This window comes from Oncorhynchus mykiss, chromosome 11 (genome assembly GCF_013265735.2).
Source record: "Oncorhynchus mykiss isolate Arlee chromosome 11, USDA_OmykA_1.1, whole genome shotgun sequence".
In the NCBI taxonomy this organism is placed as follows: Eukaryota; Metazoa; Chordata; class Actinopteri; order Salmoniformes; family Salmonidae; genus Oncorhynchus; species Oncorhynchus mykiss.
The window spans coordinates 60,389,137-60,408,013 of NC_048575.1; the positions used below are offsets into that span (position 1 = coordinate 60,389,137).

The window sequence follows — 18,877 nt, forward strand, 5'->3', positions numbered from 1 at the left end:
TTGTAAGACAGTGATTATGAAACCACATGCCTCCTCTCCCTGCTGAGTAACTGCGTGTCTGTCTGTCTTAATTAGCAGATAAAAGGCTATGGTATGGTTCTTATTTTTCTCAAAATACCAACAGTAATAGTTTTGAGTTATGACATTGTATTCAAAAGCCACATGTTTTCTGTTTGAGAATAAACAAACACACATACTTCTGTGATATGAAAAAACGTTTATTTTCATAAAAAGTACATTTTAACAAATGTAAAAAAGTGCATAATGTATTCAAACTACAGCAAATGTACAGTACCAAAAATCACTGCATACTTAATGATAACAAAAAACAGTGGAGAAACCTATCACTGTGATCTTTCTCAAATTGGTTTGACTTTATGCCTATAAGAAGCTTCATAAATCATTAGTGATATGAACACTCATCTATCGGTATGACACTATGCGAGTATGCGGATGATCCTACGGTCTCTTCTGTTTCTCCCAAAGGTGCAATACATAAGATGTAACAGATTACAGACGCAAATAAATGATTAATATACAAAATGAGAATCACGATTATGTCAAACAGCTTCAATAGTGCCTATTTAGTGACAACACCAGTAGATATAACTTTTGTGCTATCCCACATTTCAAAGAGCACTAACAATTTGGAATCAAAATCCCATCTTGGAAACCCTGATGGACATGTGAATAGGACAAGGAAGATAATATTGATTAATTCTCTTCAAACCAAAGAAGTTTCAAAAAAGGAACACCAGGCTTCAGATTCCTGTTTCACACCTTGGTCTATCGTTAGAAAAAAATGAAAAGAAATGAAAAGAAATGCAGGACCACTGTTCTACTAAAAAGGAAGGGAAGTCTCGTCAGTGTCCCACTCCCATCATGTATCAACCCTACTATCCAAATCCTCTGCAATACTGGCAGCACCACACACACACACACACGCACACACACACACACACACCACACAGCTCTATGCCTCTGTTCTCACGGCTAAGGCACTAGTGTGTGTCCATAAATCAAACCTAAATGGAAGTGGACTAACAGCTCACACACTCATATAGCACTAATGACCTCCAGTTGCACTGTGTGCAGCATCAGACGCCAAGTGGCAACCTAGATGGGGTTAAGGGGCACCACACTGGACAACACAGCCCACAACACAGGTTGGCATCCATTGTGAAAAGAGTATAGATTGCCACACACATTTTAAAACGTAGTGCATATTACATGATGCACACACACCATAGGACAGCCCTGCTGTCCAGAGATGTTGGCCTGGCACCTGGGAAGCACGTCCATCGCTCTGTTCTCTACATCTAGTGTGCAGCAAGAAAGAAAAACAGCAACTAAATAAACCCTCACCCTGAAATGGAAGCAGCAAGGGTATAAAACTGGGGAGAAACATTACAGAGCCATCTCTACAGTACAGAGGTCCTGTATACAGTATGTGCACAACCACATCAGCGTTTGCATGGCACACCAAAAACACACTTTTACACAATATCATGGTAGACATTTTGACGTACAATGACAGAGGCAATGTTCAGCTAATTTAACACTTTCTTTGAGGTCAAGATTTTAGTGGTAAGTGGCTGTTTGGGTTATGCCCAATAGAACCAAAACCTTTTCAAAAACCAAAATAAAAAAAAACAGGCAACTGACACATTTCAATAAAATAGCATATGTACATACATACATACATACACAAACACAGCATAAGTGATTAAAACTGGAAGGACACTGCTTGCAGTAAAACAGTGTCCGCACAGGAACTGGAGTCATTGGGAAGAACTAAGTCTCTGCACTCCATATTAACAGACACGTACATACAGTATTATACAGCAGTATATTCTGTAACGTCATCGACTACTGTACATACATATTTACATACAGTAAATGCGTCATGTGCTCTCATACGTGGGAGAAATGCATGTGCAATATGAACCTATTAAAAATGTATTTTTTCATAAATAGTTCACAGTAACCATTCTCATGCACAAACACACAAATACTGAACTTATAAAATCATTTCAAAAGCAAATATGACTGCAACATTGTAAAACAAACTGAAAAACGGAAGAAAAAAAAATATGGTAAAGTAGCTAGATGTTAAATTAACAATTGATATTATTTTCAATTATACACGAAGACAAGCTGAGTGGAATGAACAACTTTTCAGGGGAGCAGTACTGAGACAGGGAGAGAAAGAACAAGGATGGAAGTGGAAGACATCATGGATCTCATGCATAAGGAATGGTGTGACCCTCCAGAGTCCCACAGAGGAAAGATCAGAGAGAAGCCGTCTCTGGAACCTAAAGAAGACTTTGTACGACTCCCAATGCAACTGCTCACAATTTTGATTCTGCAGCGCAACTCAGTTCAAAGACCAAGTCTCAGATGCAATAAAGGACATGATTACAGACAAGCGTGGGTCAACCAACAACTACAGAGGGAGAGAAGTTGTATTTTATTTATTTAACTGGGCAAGTCAGTTAAGAACAAATGTTTATTTTCAATGACGGCCTAGGAACAGTGGGTTAACTGCCTTGTTCAGGGGCGGAACAACATATTTTTACCTTGTCAGCTCTGGGATTCGATGAACGCTCTAACCACTAGGCTACCTGCCGCCCCTATGCTCAACTTATAAAACTGACAAAGAGCAGCTTGAATAAGATTAGCATTCAACGTAGCCAGAAGCAAAGCAAAATCGCAAGAGGGTTTGATAGTGGACGCCGATCTCAGAAAGGACCTCTACAAAACACTGGTAAACCCAGGCCTAGACACAGGCTAATGGGAAGGGAGGGCAGTAAAGGAGCTGCAAGATGGCTTTCTCAGCCCCATTGCTATGTCATATGTTTACCACTGTACTGTTGCTGAATCTCAGGTGAGGTTTGGCTGGTGAGTGTCTAGACATTGGAGGCTCAGCAGATTTAAGATTATAAACCAGACAACTATGGACTACCCTGCATACAACATACAGCCCGAAGAGATCCGATACGGCATGTGAGCCTCTCACCTGACAGGAGCAGGTCTGTAGAACTGCTTGAACAAAATGAAAAGCACCACATCACCGTGGCGTCAGAGGTAGAATGGTCCCAGAAGACTCCTGGAATTATATGTAGACGTTCTGCAACAGGTAAAGGTTGGAAGCTTGGAGGATATTATAGCATCAAGGAAGAAGGAATGACTTTTGTTACAGAAGTGGAATCATACTGCAGTACTTGCAGGGAGGGCTATGGTCTTTTTGTGTTTTATTATTTTGGGATCTGAATTGTTTGAAAATGATTTGTGACATCTATTTGGCTCATCCCAAAATTATTCAAATCCCCAAATACAAAGCAGGCTCAGAAGCAGAGGAAATGGATTCTATGCTTGTATCATTTACAATCCCATTTCTAATATCACATCGTTAGTAAACAACCGACCACCTGGAACAGATCATCTGTAACACAGAGGTGAAAAGAGGAAGAAAATGTTTCAGCATACCAACTCTCCAGGACCATTGTGATGTCACACATTTGACCTATCACATGATAGTCATTGTCCTCCAAACAACATACTGCACATCAAATGAATGGTGCTTTGTGTTATGACATGTTTATGGTCTCTAAGTGTCATATTGCTTACTGTAATAATGTTGACTGAAGCTAAGATAGATAAGCAGTGCTAAATACAGCATGGACAACCACGCCCTCTTCTCCCCTTTGTTTTCAGCACATGGTGAGAGAGAGAGAGAGAGAGAGAGAGAGAGAGCAAAATCAATATCATCTGATTATCAACTCTAAGACAGCAACTAAGCCAATCAACACAATTTGTACCATAAACCAATGGTAAAGCAAACAGAACATTGAATGATAAAGTCTATGTAATATCCACTGCTTGTGAAAGTCAGGGTATATATAGGATAGTGATTATAATGAGGAATATGGTGGTGATGATAATGATGATGATGATAATGATGAAGCTGTAATTCTGATATCTGGACAGCTAGAAAGGCAAAGGACCAGGAATGAAAATAGCTTTTTTAAGTCCTGATGGAGACCAGGTCTTCTGTACGAGGTTCATCTTCACACACACATTCATTGAGCTCCATGCAAAAACAGTCTACCATCTGGATTGTGGTATAATATTTGGATTGTTTCTTTTAACTTCAATATGATGTGGATTTATATTTATATTATTTAAATGTATATGTATATATGTATAATTCTATATATACACACACATTTGTTTTTTTTAAAGACTATCCCTCTCCCCTCTCCAAAATATGTTACCCTCTCCAGCTCAGAGTGGGGGATGGAGGGATGGGTGGAGGAGTGTCCCTCCATCCTTCCTGTCAGCTCCTGGCCCCCCCTGGCAGTGCTCTCTCTGGGCTGGTCTGGTCCCTCTGTGCTCTGGGATGAGTGGAGGTGAAGGTGGAGGTAGAGGAAGAGGTGGAGGTGGTGGGGCACTCCCATTCTCGGCCTGGCTCTGGGGAAAGAGATCGGAGCAGGAGGGTGCCAGCGTCCGAGGAGCAGATGGAGCACAGGTCTTCAGAAGAGAAATTGAGGCTGCCCAGTTTGGCCAGTGAGTTGGAGCGTTTTAGGCTTGAGGGGACGGTGAGGCCGGCCAGCCGCATGCGGGTCTCGATCTCCTGAGCCCTCTGGCGCACCAGGCCGGGTTTGCCCCTTACACTGCGGATGCTGTCACTGCTAGAGCTACGTGTCAGTGTGGAGCCATGGGGGGAGGAGGTGGGCGTCAGACCCCCAGATCCCACTGCCCCCAGCAGGGTCTCATTAGGCAGAGGAACCACCAGCGGCTCTAGGCGTACTGGGCATGGTGTGGAGGACTTGGGGAAGTCTCCTGGGAAAGCTGAGAACCTCCCCTCCACAGGACAGGTGCCCTCTCTTGCCCCTGAGCTGGGAGTTTCTGGAAGCTCCAGGGGATGAAGCCCCTCTAGGGACAGACCTGACAGCCTCTCCAGCCTCTCTGCCCTCCGGCGGACCAGCCCTGACCTCTGTAGCTGCACTAGAGTCTCCTGCTGCTGTGCCACGTTGCAGGCCACCACCGGCCTTTCCTTCTCCAGGCTCAGCAGCTCTGGGACAAGGAGAGCCTCAGAGACCCCTAAAAGCTTCCCTTCCTCACCCTCAGATTCACCCTCCAGAATATCAGCCCTGTCCTCAGATGTCAGCGAGTAAGGGGAGTCCTGGGCATCAGGTAGAAGTGTAGAGGGCGGGGCAACACAGTTGGCACAGTCACACAGCAGGCTACAGGGGTGTAGCAGGCTGGGGGAACAGGGTGTGTCGGGGGAGGTGAGTGAGAGAGGGAACGTGGGACTGGGGACCTCCACCGAGACACTTAACCCCACACCCCTCCCCAGTGTGCTAAGGCAGAGATCTGCGTCCTGGGTCAGTATCTCCACTCCATGGCTGAGCTTGTCGTCTGATCGAGAGAGGCCTGAAGGCTTGACTGTGTGAGCAGGTTTGGAAGGAGCAGTGTCCTAAACAGAGGGGAAACAAAAAGTCAGAAACAAAGAATAACCATTACTCTTTATGAGTGCAGTTATCTATTTACCATGAGCTACTACATATACATATGAATTGGTTGTATATTACAGAGACAGAAGACACCATAATGAAAACCGCTCCACACTTACATTGAGGCTGGACAGGGTATTAAAGTGGTTGTTATTGTTGGAGTTCTGGTTCAGGGTTACCAGGTCCAGCTCATTGCCCTCTTTCTCTCCCTCCTCTACCTGAACCATCTCCACCTCTCCTTCACCATCCCCTCGTCCTGCACTCTCCCCTCTTCCTCCTGGCTGTGCTAGTGCCTCCATCTCTGCCTCCTCTTTCTGCGCCTCCTCCTCATCCTCCTCCTCCACGGTGCTGAACTCCAGACGTAGGCGCAACTCCTCCAGGGGCTCTGGTCCTCGGCAGCAAGTCTGCGCCGCTGTCCCCTCCCCAGCCTGACCAAAGTGGGTAAGGCCTTCTCGTCCCCCGAAGGCCTCGTCATCCAGCAGAGCATCCCGCTCCACGTCCTCTATCTCTATAAAGACCCGCTCCATGTCCAGGAGGGGCGGAGCGCGCACCGGTGTGGAGGGGTCACTGTCCAGGGCCGAATCAGACAGCCTGCGAAAGTAGTAGTTGTTGTAAGCGGGGTCCACTTCCAGACTGATCATCTTGCAGGGGGAGAGGGGATGTGCCACCCCCTTCTCCCCCAAAGCCTCCTCATAGCAGGGGGACATCACCGGTTCAGGGGTCTGATTACCTGGGTCCTCCCTCCCACAGCACTGGGCCTGCTGGCCCTCAGGGAGGTCGCAGTCTGGGTCGGGACGATCGGGACGCCACAGCTTGTTGTGACGTTGCTTACTGGAAGTGGACAAAAGGGAGGTAAGGAGGAGCTTGGGATATATACTCAGATAATACACATAACATACAGAAAAATCTATAACCTAGGGCAGTATTTCAGTGCTTTGATCCCTTGCTGGGCTTCCTTAGTCGATCTGGGCTATGGTAATTACAGAGGGCGTAGTGTGACTGTACCTGGCATCCAGGATGCCTTCGTACTCAGCCAGCTGTCTCATGAAGCCTGCGTTGGGCCGTGTGATGCTTCTTTTCTGCTTGACAAAGTTGTAGGCCTTCTCCAGCGACCAACCATACTCCTTCATGGCGTAGGCAATAACGGTGGAGGCCGAGCGGCTGACGCCCATCTTACAGTGGACCAGACACTTGGAGTGGTTCTTCCTGGTAGGGTTAACGCAACATGAATGCAGAGTAGTTAGGAGAATCCGAGTAGAATCCTCTGCTAGTTCTGTCACTCAGACGAAGATAATGACAGCCTTTGGGTTGCTAGTGGTAACCATCTTCAGCTCCCTTCTCTAGGACAACTTGGTCACAGACAGTGGCACACTGCCTCATGTCACTTTAATTACATTCCAGTCAAGTCACTCACAGTTCTCTGGAAGCTACTATTACTGTACCTCAATTGAAAGCAGCAGAAAGATACATTTACTATCATCGTGGTTCTGACTAAGAGCCACCTATCTATGTGTATGAATAAAAAGAGGATTACACAGGAGTGAGTAATAGTAAGAAATTGCTTGCTTTATCAGCTGTGTCTCTCACTATCTCTGTCCTTCGGTCACTCTTACCTGTTTCAAGGCTAACAGGACTTACTTTGCTTTAACAATGAAGTTGTAAGTCTCGTTCCAGTGGGCCAGCAGGTCTGTAGTCTCCTCATCATAGACCCGTATGTTCTGGTAGGAGAATGTTCCTGGGAAGAAGTTATCTATCTCCCTGGTGACGTTGAGGATATAGCCCACCCTGGTAAGGAGACGGTTATTGGATGAAGATAGACAGACAGATACTATCCCCATAATATCCTGACATATCATGACAACCTTTGAGTTTAATAAAATAAAAGTCCACCATTTTATGGAATAGAAATGTTTGGAAGCTGGCAAAAGGCTCCATTTATTTACCCAGTGTCCTGAAGCTCCTCCAGATTGGAGGCATTCCATTCAGATCCCTGCAAACAAATGTGGAAAAATGTTAGTTAGACTGAACATATAGTTATGACATTTATAGCGATGGGCTGTCCAAATGTTGCTCTTCCAGGGTACTTCTCTGCTAGCAGTATCAGACAAATATCATGGCTTCAGTAGGCCAAATCTCATTGAGACAAATAGATCCTATCTCAACCAATAAGAAACTCTAAAATGTACTCGATCAATCAGATTAAGTAGAGTTTGTGTAGCTCGAATGCCAGTCTGCTTGTGCTTCTTGTCACTCGTTGTCATGCCAATGACAACAACAGTGTTTGCAAGAACACAAACAGATATGGGAACAGGCCAGAGTTTGAGCATTGCCAAGCAGTTCTGGATGGGAAAATGTTGCCAGGTGACTAACCAAGTAGAGGTGATCAAAGATGAGTGTTGCCTTGTCCATCTGGCCCAGGATCAGCAGCATCTCGTTGTCAATGAACTCCTTGTACTGCATCAGGTTACAGCTCATATGCTGCTCCAGCTCTGTTCGGATCTGACGGGACAGCACAGTCAAACTCCCAACCACTTTATATTCTACTGTTTCTCCTTGTAATATTACTGATTAAGGTTTCAAATACATAAATAGCCTGAAGACTACACTACAAGTCATTAAGACTGTAATAAAAATGTTTGTTTTTAATACTTCATCCCAAATGACACCCTATTCAGTGGTCCCTGGTCAAAGTAATGCACTATAAAGAGATGGCACGCAGTTCATGTTCATGCCTCCCCCTGTTCACCTGTTTAGAGGTGACATTCTCCAGATCCTGGAACATCATGATGCTTCGGAGTTTGGCTTTGATAAGGCACTCGGTCCTCTCCCTCTCTGTGGGCCTGCATCAGCGGACACAAACACAGAGGTTTCATCAGCACACTACTCTACTCTCTGTCCAAGGGTCAGTCAGAACCAGCAGCCCTCCATGACCAGCACACGTTTCATATACACTATATATACAAAAGTATTTGGACTCCACTTCAAATTAGTGGATTCGGCTATTTCAACCAGATCTGTTACTGACAGGTGTATAAAATTGAGCACACAGCCATGCAATCTCCATAGACAAACATTGGCAGTAGAATGGCCTTACTGAAGAGCTCAGTGACTTTCAATGTGGCACCGTCATAGGATGTCAACTTTCCAACATGTCAGTTTGTCAAATTCCTGCTAGAGCTTCCCCGGTCAACTGTAAGTGCTGTTAATGTGAAGTGGAAACGTTTAGGAGCAACAACAGCTCAGCTGCGAAGTTGTAGGCCACACAAGCTCACAGAACAGGACCACAGAGTGCTGAGGTGCGTAAAAATCGTCTGTCCTCAGATGCAAACACTCACTTCCTAGTTCCAAACTGCCTCTGGAAGCAACATCAGCACAATAACTGTTTGTCTGGAGCTTCATGAAGTGGGTTTCCATGGCTGAGCAGCCGCACACAAGCCTAAGATCACCATTTGCAATGCCAAGCATCGGCTGGAGTGGTGTAAAGCTCGCCATCATTGGACTCTGGAGCAGTGGAATTAGTGGATTCGGCTATTCTCTCAAGCTTCACTATCTGCAGTCCAACGGACAAATCTTGGTTTGGCGGATGCCAGGAGAACGCTACCTGCCTCAATGCATAGTGCCAACTGTAAAGTTTGGTGTAGGAATAATGGTCTGGGCTGTTTTCTTGGTTTGGGCTTGACCCCTTAGTTCCAGTGAAGGGAAATCTTAACAATTACATTGTACAGGGTCTGTGCTTCCAGCTTTGTGACAACAGTTAGCGGAAGGCCCTTTCCTGTTTCAGCATGACAATGCCCCTGTGCACAAAGCGAGGTCCATACAGAAATGCTTTGCCCAAAGCGGTGTGGAAGAACTTGACTGGCCTGCACAGAGCCCTGACCTCAACCCCATCGAACACCTTTGGGATGAATTGGACCGTCGACTGCGAGCCAAGCCTAATTGCTCAACATCAGTGCTTGACCTCAATAATGCCTGTGGCTGAATAGAAACAAGTCCCCGCAGCAATGTTCCAACATCTCGTGGAAATCCTTCCCAGAAGAGTGGAGGCTGTTATAACAGCTCCATATTAATGCTAATGATTTTGGAATGAGATGTTCGATGAGCAGGTATAGTTATTTCATATTCATTGGCAATTTCTGTTGACTCACTTGTCAACAAACATGGTGGGGGAGTCAGGCCTCAAGGTCTCCAGGTCTCTCATGGCATTCCACTCATTGATGCAGCTCTGCTCCGAGGAGATGCAACTCTCATAAAAGCCCATCCAGGTGAGGGCCATGCCCCCGGGGAAGTAGTTGTACCTGCGGGACACCTCACACACCTTGTGGAGGATCTGCAAAGCCGACCTGGGACAAGGGTTAGAAAGAGACACGGGTCAATAGTGGGTCCATTCATCTTTAAATCAACCATCTTTGTTAATCTGGGAGAAAAGAGGTGCAGTATTTTCAACCTATAAGTTTTTAATGTGTATTGAGCTGATTCACATGAATGAATGGCATGCATTTTAAACTGAGTATCTGTAAAGCACTTTGTGACAACTGCGGATGTAAAAAGAGCTTTATAAAAAACATTTGATTGATTTATTGTTGCATGCACCTGCATCTCTACCCCACTAGACAGCAAAGTGAGTCAGTATGGAAATGCCTCAACAGTGTGTTCTGTTATGAAGTCAGCAGTCAATGTATTGATGTGGTATTGCTTCAATAACAACAATGTATTAAGCAGTCATTCCTACGGTTGTCTACTCACCACATGGCCTGTACAGACACAGGTTTGAAGACATGATTCCGGCTCACTGTGTTCACACTGAAACCCCTGAGGGAGACAAGACAGGCAATGACTCTCCCTGATCACACACTGATTAATACCCAGTAACCACTACTTCAACATAACTGGCTCTATCAAAATACAAGTCATTTTAGTACTTTAGGCTGTGTGAAAGGAGAAGGTGATACCTGTAATAAGCTCAGTATCCTTTTCTGTACAGGTATTCAAGTTATTACAGTTTTAACCAAAACAGAGCTGTTTCTCCCCTGAATGGACAGCAGGGGGCTGGCTGCCTGACTGATGGGACAGATATAGAAGAGTTGTATCTCTATGGGGGACTCACTCACCCGTCTCCATCCAGATGGATCTTGGTGTCACTCCACAGAGGCAGCACCATGCCAACGGAGCAGCTTTTACTGGGAACAACACACACAGACACGTTCCCAGCAGATCAACACAACATCTGGTTTTACGTTCCAAAACAACTTTAAATGGAGATGCTGCTACAACAAGGGTCTAACATCTGCATCAAAGACGACCATAGCAAGTGAGCAGACATGCGAGCGGGCCCAGACCCATACACACCTGTCCTTGTTGCTGAAGTCTATTCCCAGCAGGATGTTCTCCTCTGTGTCCTGTCGTCCGCTGGTGTACACCACCACCATGTAACGCACTCTGTCTGACCAGGCACTCTCCAACCGCACCGCCTGTAGCAGAGGACACGACCGCTTCATCAACTCTTTCACACAAACAACTAGGCTGCTACATGTCCATCCACCTCTACCAACAAGTCAACCTGCTTAATACAAATTGACTCTGAACATTGATGGTAAACACAGCCTGACCCTGGGAAAATGAACACCCATACAGTCCAACCATTACACACACACACACACACACACACATTCCACTCCTCTAAAGTAATTTCTCTCAGTCAAAAATAGTTTGTAAATACATGGGAAGCATGATTCCAATGGAGTGTGAGAACATAGTGGTAGGTTTTATTTATTTCACCTTTATTTAACCAGGTAGGCTAGTTGAGAACAAGTTCTCATTTGCAACTGCGACCTGGCCAAGATAAAGCGTAGCAATTTGACACATACAACAACACAGAGTTACACATGGAATAAACAAAACACAGTCAATAATACAGTAAAACAAAAGAAAACAAAAAGTCTATATACAGTGAGTGCAAATGAGGTAAGTTAAGGAAATAAATAGGCCATGGTGGCGAAGTAATTACAATATAGCAATTAAACACTGGAATGGTAGATCGGCAGTAGATGAATGTGCAGGAAGAGATACTGGGGTGCAAAGGAGCAAAATAAATAAATATATATATACCAGTATGGGGATGAGGTAGGTAGATAGATGGGCTGTTTACAGATAGGCTAAGTACAGGTGCAGTGATCTGTAAAATGCTCTGACAGCTGGTGCTTAAAGCTAGTGAGGGAGATTTGAGTCTCCGGCTTCAGAGATTTAGGTTAGGTAACAATCTAACAAACTCTTCATTTCACAGAAACCATGGAAACACTTGGTAATGCTCTCCTGCGCACATTCCAACATGTTCTCATGAGCTAATAATTACAGTGAGTAAACGAGAGTCTTAAGTACACAATAAAAAGCATTCAGGCAGTTTGCCTATGTCATGGTGCCAGGTGGTTAGTCACTGCACATGCGTGTGTCTCTTACCAGTTTGATTCGGTCCTCGAAGCGAAGAATGTTGATCATCACCTGCAGGTGCTGAGGTAAGTCTCCTGTTGAGAGAGAATAAAATAAAACATAAATACTAAAAGACAACACCTGGTCGGTCAGTGCCATTATCAGATAGCATGGTTTCATGTGATTAGTCCTATAAAACAAATCTTGACATTTGAAACTGAACACTCATCGTACCACATGACATAATGTACCCCATTATTGAGTGAGTGAGTAAGTGCAGGTACAATGGGCTAGTGTCATGCAACAGGCCAAAGACACTTTCCTGCTTGTCATCGACAAATTGATCACCCACAACTCAGTCTCAGCTAACCATAAAACCACACCTAAACACCGCTTCTTCTCTGTCACGTTGGAATGTTTTGAGCCGCTCATGCCAGGCTTGACGTAAGTTCCCCTGAGGAAGTGGGGTGAGAGAAAGGTTACGTACCAAATAGCACTGCATTCCATATGTAGTGCACTATATTTAACCAGAGCCTCATGGTCCCTCGTCAAAAGAAGTAGTGCACAAAATAGGGCTTAGGGAGACATTTGGGACGCAGGCAGACAAAGAGGGAGCTACTGGATAACGAGGGGTTAAATGACAAGCCAAACCACTGCAGTGATGATGAGTAAAGAGGGGTAGCCAAGTATGTGTCAGTCAAGGTGTTCTGACGACTGGCAAACAAACTATGTCCTCTCCTCCTGGGCAGCTTTAATTATAGCTGTCAGCGGCACGCTGGCTCTGGGCATGTTCCCCTGCTTCATGGTACGTTCAAACATATATTACAGACACGTTCAGACATACAGTGGGGAGAACAAGTATTTGATAAACCTGCAAAATCGGCAGTGTTCCTACTTACAAAGCATGTAGAGGTCTGTAATTTGTATCATAGGTACACTTCAACTGTGAGAGACGGAATCTAAAACAAAAATCCAGAAAATCACATTGTATGATTTTTAAGTAATTCATTTGCATTTTACTGCATGACATAAGTATTTGATACATCAGAAAAGCAGAACTTAATATAGGGAACAGAAACCTTTGTTTGCAAGTACAGAGATCATACGTTTCCTGTAGTTCTTGACCAGGTTTGCACACACTGCAGCAGGGATTTTGGCCCACTCCTCCATACAGACCTTCTCCAGATCCTTCAGGTTTCGGGGCTGTCGCTGGGCAATACGGACTTTCAGCTCCCTCCAAAGATTTTATATTGGGTTCAGGTCTGGAGACTGGCTAGGCCACTCCAGGACCTTGAGATGCTTCTTACGGAGCCACTCCTTAGTTGCCCTGGCTGTGTGTTTCGGGTCATTGTCATGCTGGAAGACCCAGCTACGACCCATCTTCAATGCACTTACTGAGGGAAGGAGGTTGTTGGCCAAGATCTCGTGATACATGGCCCCATCCATCCTCCCCTCAATACGGTGCATTCATTCTGTCCCCTTTGCAGAAAAGCATCACCAAAGAATGATGTTTCCACCTCCATGCTTCACGGTTGGGATGGCGTTCTTGGGGTTGTACTCATCCTTCTTCTTCCTCCAAACACGGCGAGTGGAGTTTAGACCAAAAAGCTCTATTTTTGTCTCATCAGACCACAAGACCTCCCATTCCTCCTCTGGATCATCCAGATGGTCATTGGCAAACTTCAGACGGGCCTGGACATGCGCTGGCTTGAGCAGAGGGACCTTGCGTGTGCTGCAGGATTTGAATCCATGACGGCATAGTGTGTTACTAATGGTTTTCTTTGAGACTGTGGTCCCAGCTCTCTTCAGGTCATTGACCTGGGCTGATCTCTCACCTTCCTCATGATCATTGACGCCCCACGAGGTGAGATCTTGCATGAAGCCCCAGACCGAGGGTGATTGACCGTCATCTTGAACTTCTTCCATTTTCTAATAATTGCGCCGTTGTTGCCTTCTCACCAAGCTGCTTGCCTATTGTCCTGTAACCCATCCCAGCCTTGTGCAGGTCTACAATTTTATCCCTGATGTCCTTACACAGCTCTCTGGTCTTGGCCATTGTGGAGAGGTTGGAGTCTGTTTGATAGAGAGTGTGGAAAGGTGTCTTTTATACAGGTAACGAGTTCAAACAGGTGCAGTTAATACAGGTAATGAGTGGAGAACAGGAGGGCTTCTTAAAGAAAAACGAACAGGTCTGTGAGAGCCGGAATTCTTACTGGTTGGTAGGTGATCAAATACTTATTTCATGCAAAAAAATGCAAATGAATTACTTAAAAATCATACAAAGTGATTTTCTGGATTTTTTTTAGATCCCGTCTCTCACAGTTGAAGTGTACCTATGATAAAAATGACAGACCTCTACATGCTTTGTAAGTAGGAAAACCTGCAAAATCGGTAGTGTATCAAATACTTGTTCTCCCCACTGTATATTAATTTACATGTATTAGTAGGTGAGTACTTTACTCTGCAACTGTTCTGGATCATGACAGCCAGGGGCTATTGGAGTTTCTCAGCTCAGCCCAATTCAGACACTCTGTCTCACTGTCAGATTGAGAGAAATCTACTTAGACAAATGATAATCTCTGCATTTGGTTTGGTTAAGGCCAAATTCAATTGACATGCAGGTATATTTATTTTTGTGCTGGCAGTTCTGCAAGTTTTTCACTAGGCAGTGTTTCCATGAGATATGTCCCGCCACTGTTACAGCTTTGAGAAAATAGTGGCCAGCCAAGATGTTGGCCAACAATGGTTGTTTCTCAGACCGAAAAAACTGCACAGTGTGGATCAGAAATCAGTCAGCTCACAACCTGAGGGCACCGCTAAGTATTCTAACTACAATACGGCACAATGTTCACTAAGGGGTTTGCAGGCCAATACATTGCCCAAAGTCCAAGCTTGGGAGATTATCCTACTTGAAAACATTCTGTCCCATAGCAATGAACCCAGAAAAAACCTGGCCTATTAATTTTCCACATGCAGTACTTCCTCTATAAGAAACACATGACTGCATCCTCCAGTAACTCCCAACCAACACAAACACTTAATGCGGGCTCGCAGCCAATCCTGAATGTCCTGAAGTTCTGTCAATTCACTTGGTGACGCAAACCATTACAAATTCTATTGAATTCACTTAAACAAGGAAAACAACAATGAGAAACAAGTCAAACTTGAAAACAGTAAGTAAAGGGGAGAAAAACATATCCATGGTTCTCGGTGATATTGAGAGTGCATGCTAAGCTCTCCCTAGCAGCTGCAGGATCTTGTCTTTAACCAATTAAAACCTCTGCCTCAGAATCACACCTGAAATATAATCCATTACATAATACTGCTGGCTAAACACAAGGCCCTATATATGGTATACCATATGGATTTCATGACGTTGAAGCTTTGAATAGACTCTCGGATACATGACTACAACATTGATACAACAACTGCCAGATGACAAACCCTGTGTCCTGTTTCAATTGATATGGAACACAAGTAGACGTACTACTGAACACTACCAGCATCCACATAGCCTATTGTAGGCCTACTACTGAACACTACCAGCATCCACATAACCTATTGTAGTCATACTACTGAACACTACCAGAATCAATATAACCTATTGTAGGCCTACTTCACCACTAATCTGCCTAAGCTACACATGACTGGAACATGCTAATAAATCAGCCAGACACCTCAACTCAAGTGCACTCAAGTTTTCCAGGAGAACAGGTAGAAAGTAGAGACCATTCAGACTACACAACAAAGTACCAGACAAAACAACCACAACAACACTGTCTGTAAGATGGACAGAGTAATGTCAAAGATTCAAAGTCTGAGTCTTGGGACCATTTAGCCACTTTGCATGGCAGCCCATGTGGTCCTGTCCTGTGGATGTGTGGTAGGTACTCACCTGCATGTTTGTGGTGGGGATGTGCTTTCTGGCCCTGAGGACTGCTGCCCTGCTGCAGGAAGAGGGCAGCACCCTTCACCATGAAGAAGCTCTCGCTCAGGCTAGAAAAACAACAGATGGAGAGAGCCGTTAGAAACTGGATCATGCAACAATGTGGGCAGACTGAGCCATATGGTCACTCAACAGTTCAACACTGATATGCGAGTCAAACTGTTCCAGTTCTATAACATAATCCTTACACCTTCTGGAGCGCCATGTTACAGAGAACGTGAAGATAGGTCATACCTGGGACCAGACAGACAAGAAAAGTGTTTAATATAGGGCTTCAGGTCAGGAGGTCCAGACAAGCACCCAGTATTTCAGCCACTAAACCCAATTGTAAAAGTTCAGCAGTAAGCCAAGTTTAACCTCTTCACTTTTTAAGGCGAGGGGGCAGTATCCTGAATTCCAGATGACTGATGTTCCCAAAGTAAACTGCCTGTTACTCAGGCCCAGAAGTTAGGTTATGCATATAATTGGTAGCATTGGATAGAACACTATAAACTAAAACTGTTAAAATAATGTTTGTGAGAATAACAGAACTGATATGGCAGGCGAAAACCCGAGGAGAATCCACACATATTTTTTTTTTTTTTTGAGATCACAGGCCATTTCAATGCAAGCCTATGGGATATTCAAAAGAATTCCTCCCAGAGTGCAGTTCTTATGGCTTCCACTAGATGTCAACAGTCTTTAGAAAGTGTTTCAGGCTCATTTTTTGAAAAACGAACGAGTAGTTGTAGTTTTTCCAAGGAGTCCCTCATTAGAAAAGTAGTCTTGTTGCACACGTGAATGAGGTGTGCACTCTTCGTTATTTATCTTCCCTATTGAACATACTATTCTCCGTATTAAATTGTATCGTTATTTTAGATATTAGAGTACCTGAGGATTAATTGAGGATTGACTTGTTTGGATGAACTTTACCGGTAACTTTTTGGATTAGTTTGTATGCATGTTAAACGAGTTGATTAATGAAATCAATGGCGCCAACTAAAATAACTTTTTTGGATATAAAGAGGGACTTTATCGAACAAAACAACCATTCATTGTGTAGCTGGGACCCTTGGGATTGCAAACAGAGGAAGATCTTCAAAAGGGAAGTGATTTATTTCATCGCTATTTGGGATTTTGTGACGCCTGTGCTGGTTTGAAAAAGTATTTTGATTCGGGGTGCTGTCCTCAGAAAATCGCATGGTATGTAAAGCCTTTTTGGAAATCTGACAACGAAGCTGGATTAACAAGAAGTTAAGCTTTTAAACAATGTAACAAACTTGTATTATTAATGTTTAATATTACGATTTTTGTATTTTGAATTTCGTGCTCTGCAATTTCACCGGATATTGTCGTAGTGGAACGCGGTGGTGGAAGTGGTGGTGGAAAACAAAGTGAGGGCTGAAGCTGCTTTCTATGCTTGTGCCAATTATTCTCTTTCACTGTGCTTACAGAATTAAGTCTCTCTCCAGGCTCGTAAATCCACCTGACAGGAGGGTGGAACATATTCCCGATGTACCCTATATGTGCAGTCTAGCAAACAGGCACGTCATTGGAAAGTACAGGCGTGATGAGAGTGACAGGAACAAAAACAAACAGGAAAACTAGACAACACCAGAGCCTATGGAATAGGCGCATGTTAAATGTCTACCGATTTATCAGTATTTCAGGTAAGACAATAACGTCCTCCGAGCAACCGATGGCAAAAGTCTGACTTAAAACTAAACATTCAGAAATCACATATTTCAGCCCAGTAAGGGTCAAGAACCATCCCAAAGTCATTCCACCACCCCCCTCCCTGATTGTCTGTCCCTGACTGGACTTCCTGTTTCCAGGCTAGGAGGAGGAGACCTTGCCCAAGCATATGATAAGGCCGAAACAGGCTCTGCTTTGTGCCACCCAATCCCACCACAGAGACAGCGTTCCACAGTGACGGGCACATAGGAGTGGCCAGCCGCTGATCACAAGCGCTTTTGTTTCACTTTGGCTTCTCTCCTAACAATTTGGGTCGTTCCACCTCAAAATGCACAAGAAAGAGGGTTGACACCCATCATCACAGATTGTTCTGAAATCGTTTCAGTTGTTAGAAACAGATAGCATTCCTGCAACATTTTGTTGAAATATATTAGATCTCTGAGGAATTAAATGTAATTGATTGCACCCATATAGGCCATTTGAATTTATAGGATTCATATAATATTAAATAAATATAGTACCTAACATCCGATTTGGACCAAACTTTTATCGAACAATGAGTTAGACATGACGAATCACCCACACCCCATGCCAATTCCACCCTAACAACGAGGATATAGTATCAGTTCTCTATGTCTGACAAGTAGTACGGAGCAGCTGCGGCTCAGAGTATAATTTCTTCATGCTATGTAATGTATTCCCAGTGAATTTGGGAGTGTTTTTTTCCCTCCTGTTCAGAGAAATTAGTCAGACGTTGATAGGTTTATGTCCCATCCTAACGGGGAAGAAAGAAAAGAAGAAAAAAAAGAAAAGAAAATTCACTGGGAATACATTACATAGGATGAAGAAACAAAACTCAGAGTTGCAGCTCCATACTACTTATTAGACATGGAAAACTGAAACTATATACTTGTTCTTGTGGTAGGATTAGCGTGGGGGTATGAGGGGGTCCGTGTGTGGCTTTTGGCCATTTCTTTGGATTCCTCATGTCTTACTCATTGTTCTAAAAAACGTTTGGTCTAAATAGGATGTTAGGAACTACATTTATTGAATATTATATTCATTTGATCAATTAAAATGGACAATTTGGATGCAATAAATTAGTTTAGTTAGTTTCTCAGAGATCAAACTATATTTCAACAAAATAATGTTGCAGAATTCTAATCTTATCAGTTTCTAACTACAGAAAATATATCTGAGATGGTGGGTGATTTATTAGGCTGTGGAGGTGCTCCTGTCAGGGAATGATGAATATGAGGTAGAGCTGCAGCTAGCTAAATCTATAGGAGATGGAGCACCTCTTTCAAACTTTAGG

At 44.0% G+C, this 18,877-nt stretch overlaps 1 protein-coding gene across 4 annotated transcripts in view; it reads right to left on the reverse strand.

Annotated features, from left to right (window-relative positions):
- Positions 1-202: 202 nt before the first annotated feature.
- Positions 203-18,877, reverse strand: part of LOC110536116 (slingshot protein phosphatase 1a) — a 62,723-nt gene continuing 44,048 nt past the window's right edge. For 3 of the 4 annotated variants that reach the window (XM_021621683.2, XM_021621686.2, XM_021621687.2), the window contains 13 exons: positions 15,838-15,938; positions 11,973-12,037; positions 10,866-10,987; positions 10,628-10,696; positions 10,263-10,328; positions 9,665-9,859; positions 8,266-8,359; positions 7,890-8,018; positions 7,463-7,509; positions 7,158-7,304; positions 6,525-6,725; positions 5,639-6,350; positions 203-5,482 (listed from right to left, as the gene is read on the reverse strand). In XM_021621683.2, the coding sequence (XP_021477358.2) occupies positions 4,340-5,482; positions 5,639-6,350; positions 6,525-6,725; positions 7,158-7,304; positions 7,463-7,509; positions 7,890-8,018; positions 8,266-8,359; positions 9,665-9,859; positions 10,263-10,328; positions 10,628-10,696; positions 10,866-10,987; positions 11,973-12,037; positions 15,838-15,938 (3,091 nt within the window). In that variant the 3' untranslated portion in view covers positions 203-4,339. The remainder of the gene's footprint in view (positions 5,483-5,638; positions 6,351-6,524; positions 6,726-7,157; positions 7,305-7,462; positions 7,510-7,889; positions 8,019-8,265; positions 8,360-9,664; positions 9,860-10,262; positions 10,329-10,627; positions 10,697-10,865; positions 10,988-11,972; positions 12,038-15,837; positions 15,939-18,877) is intronic. The other variant, XM_021621684.2, reaches the window with a different exon arrangement.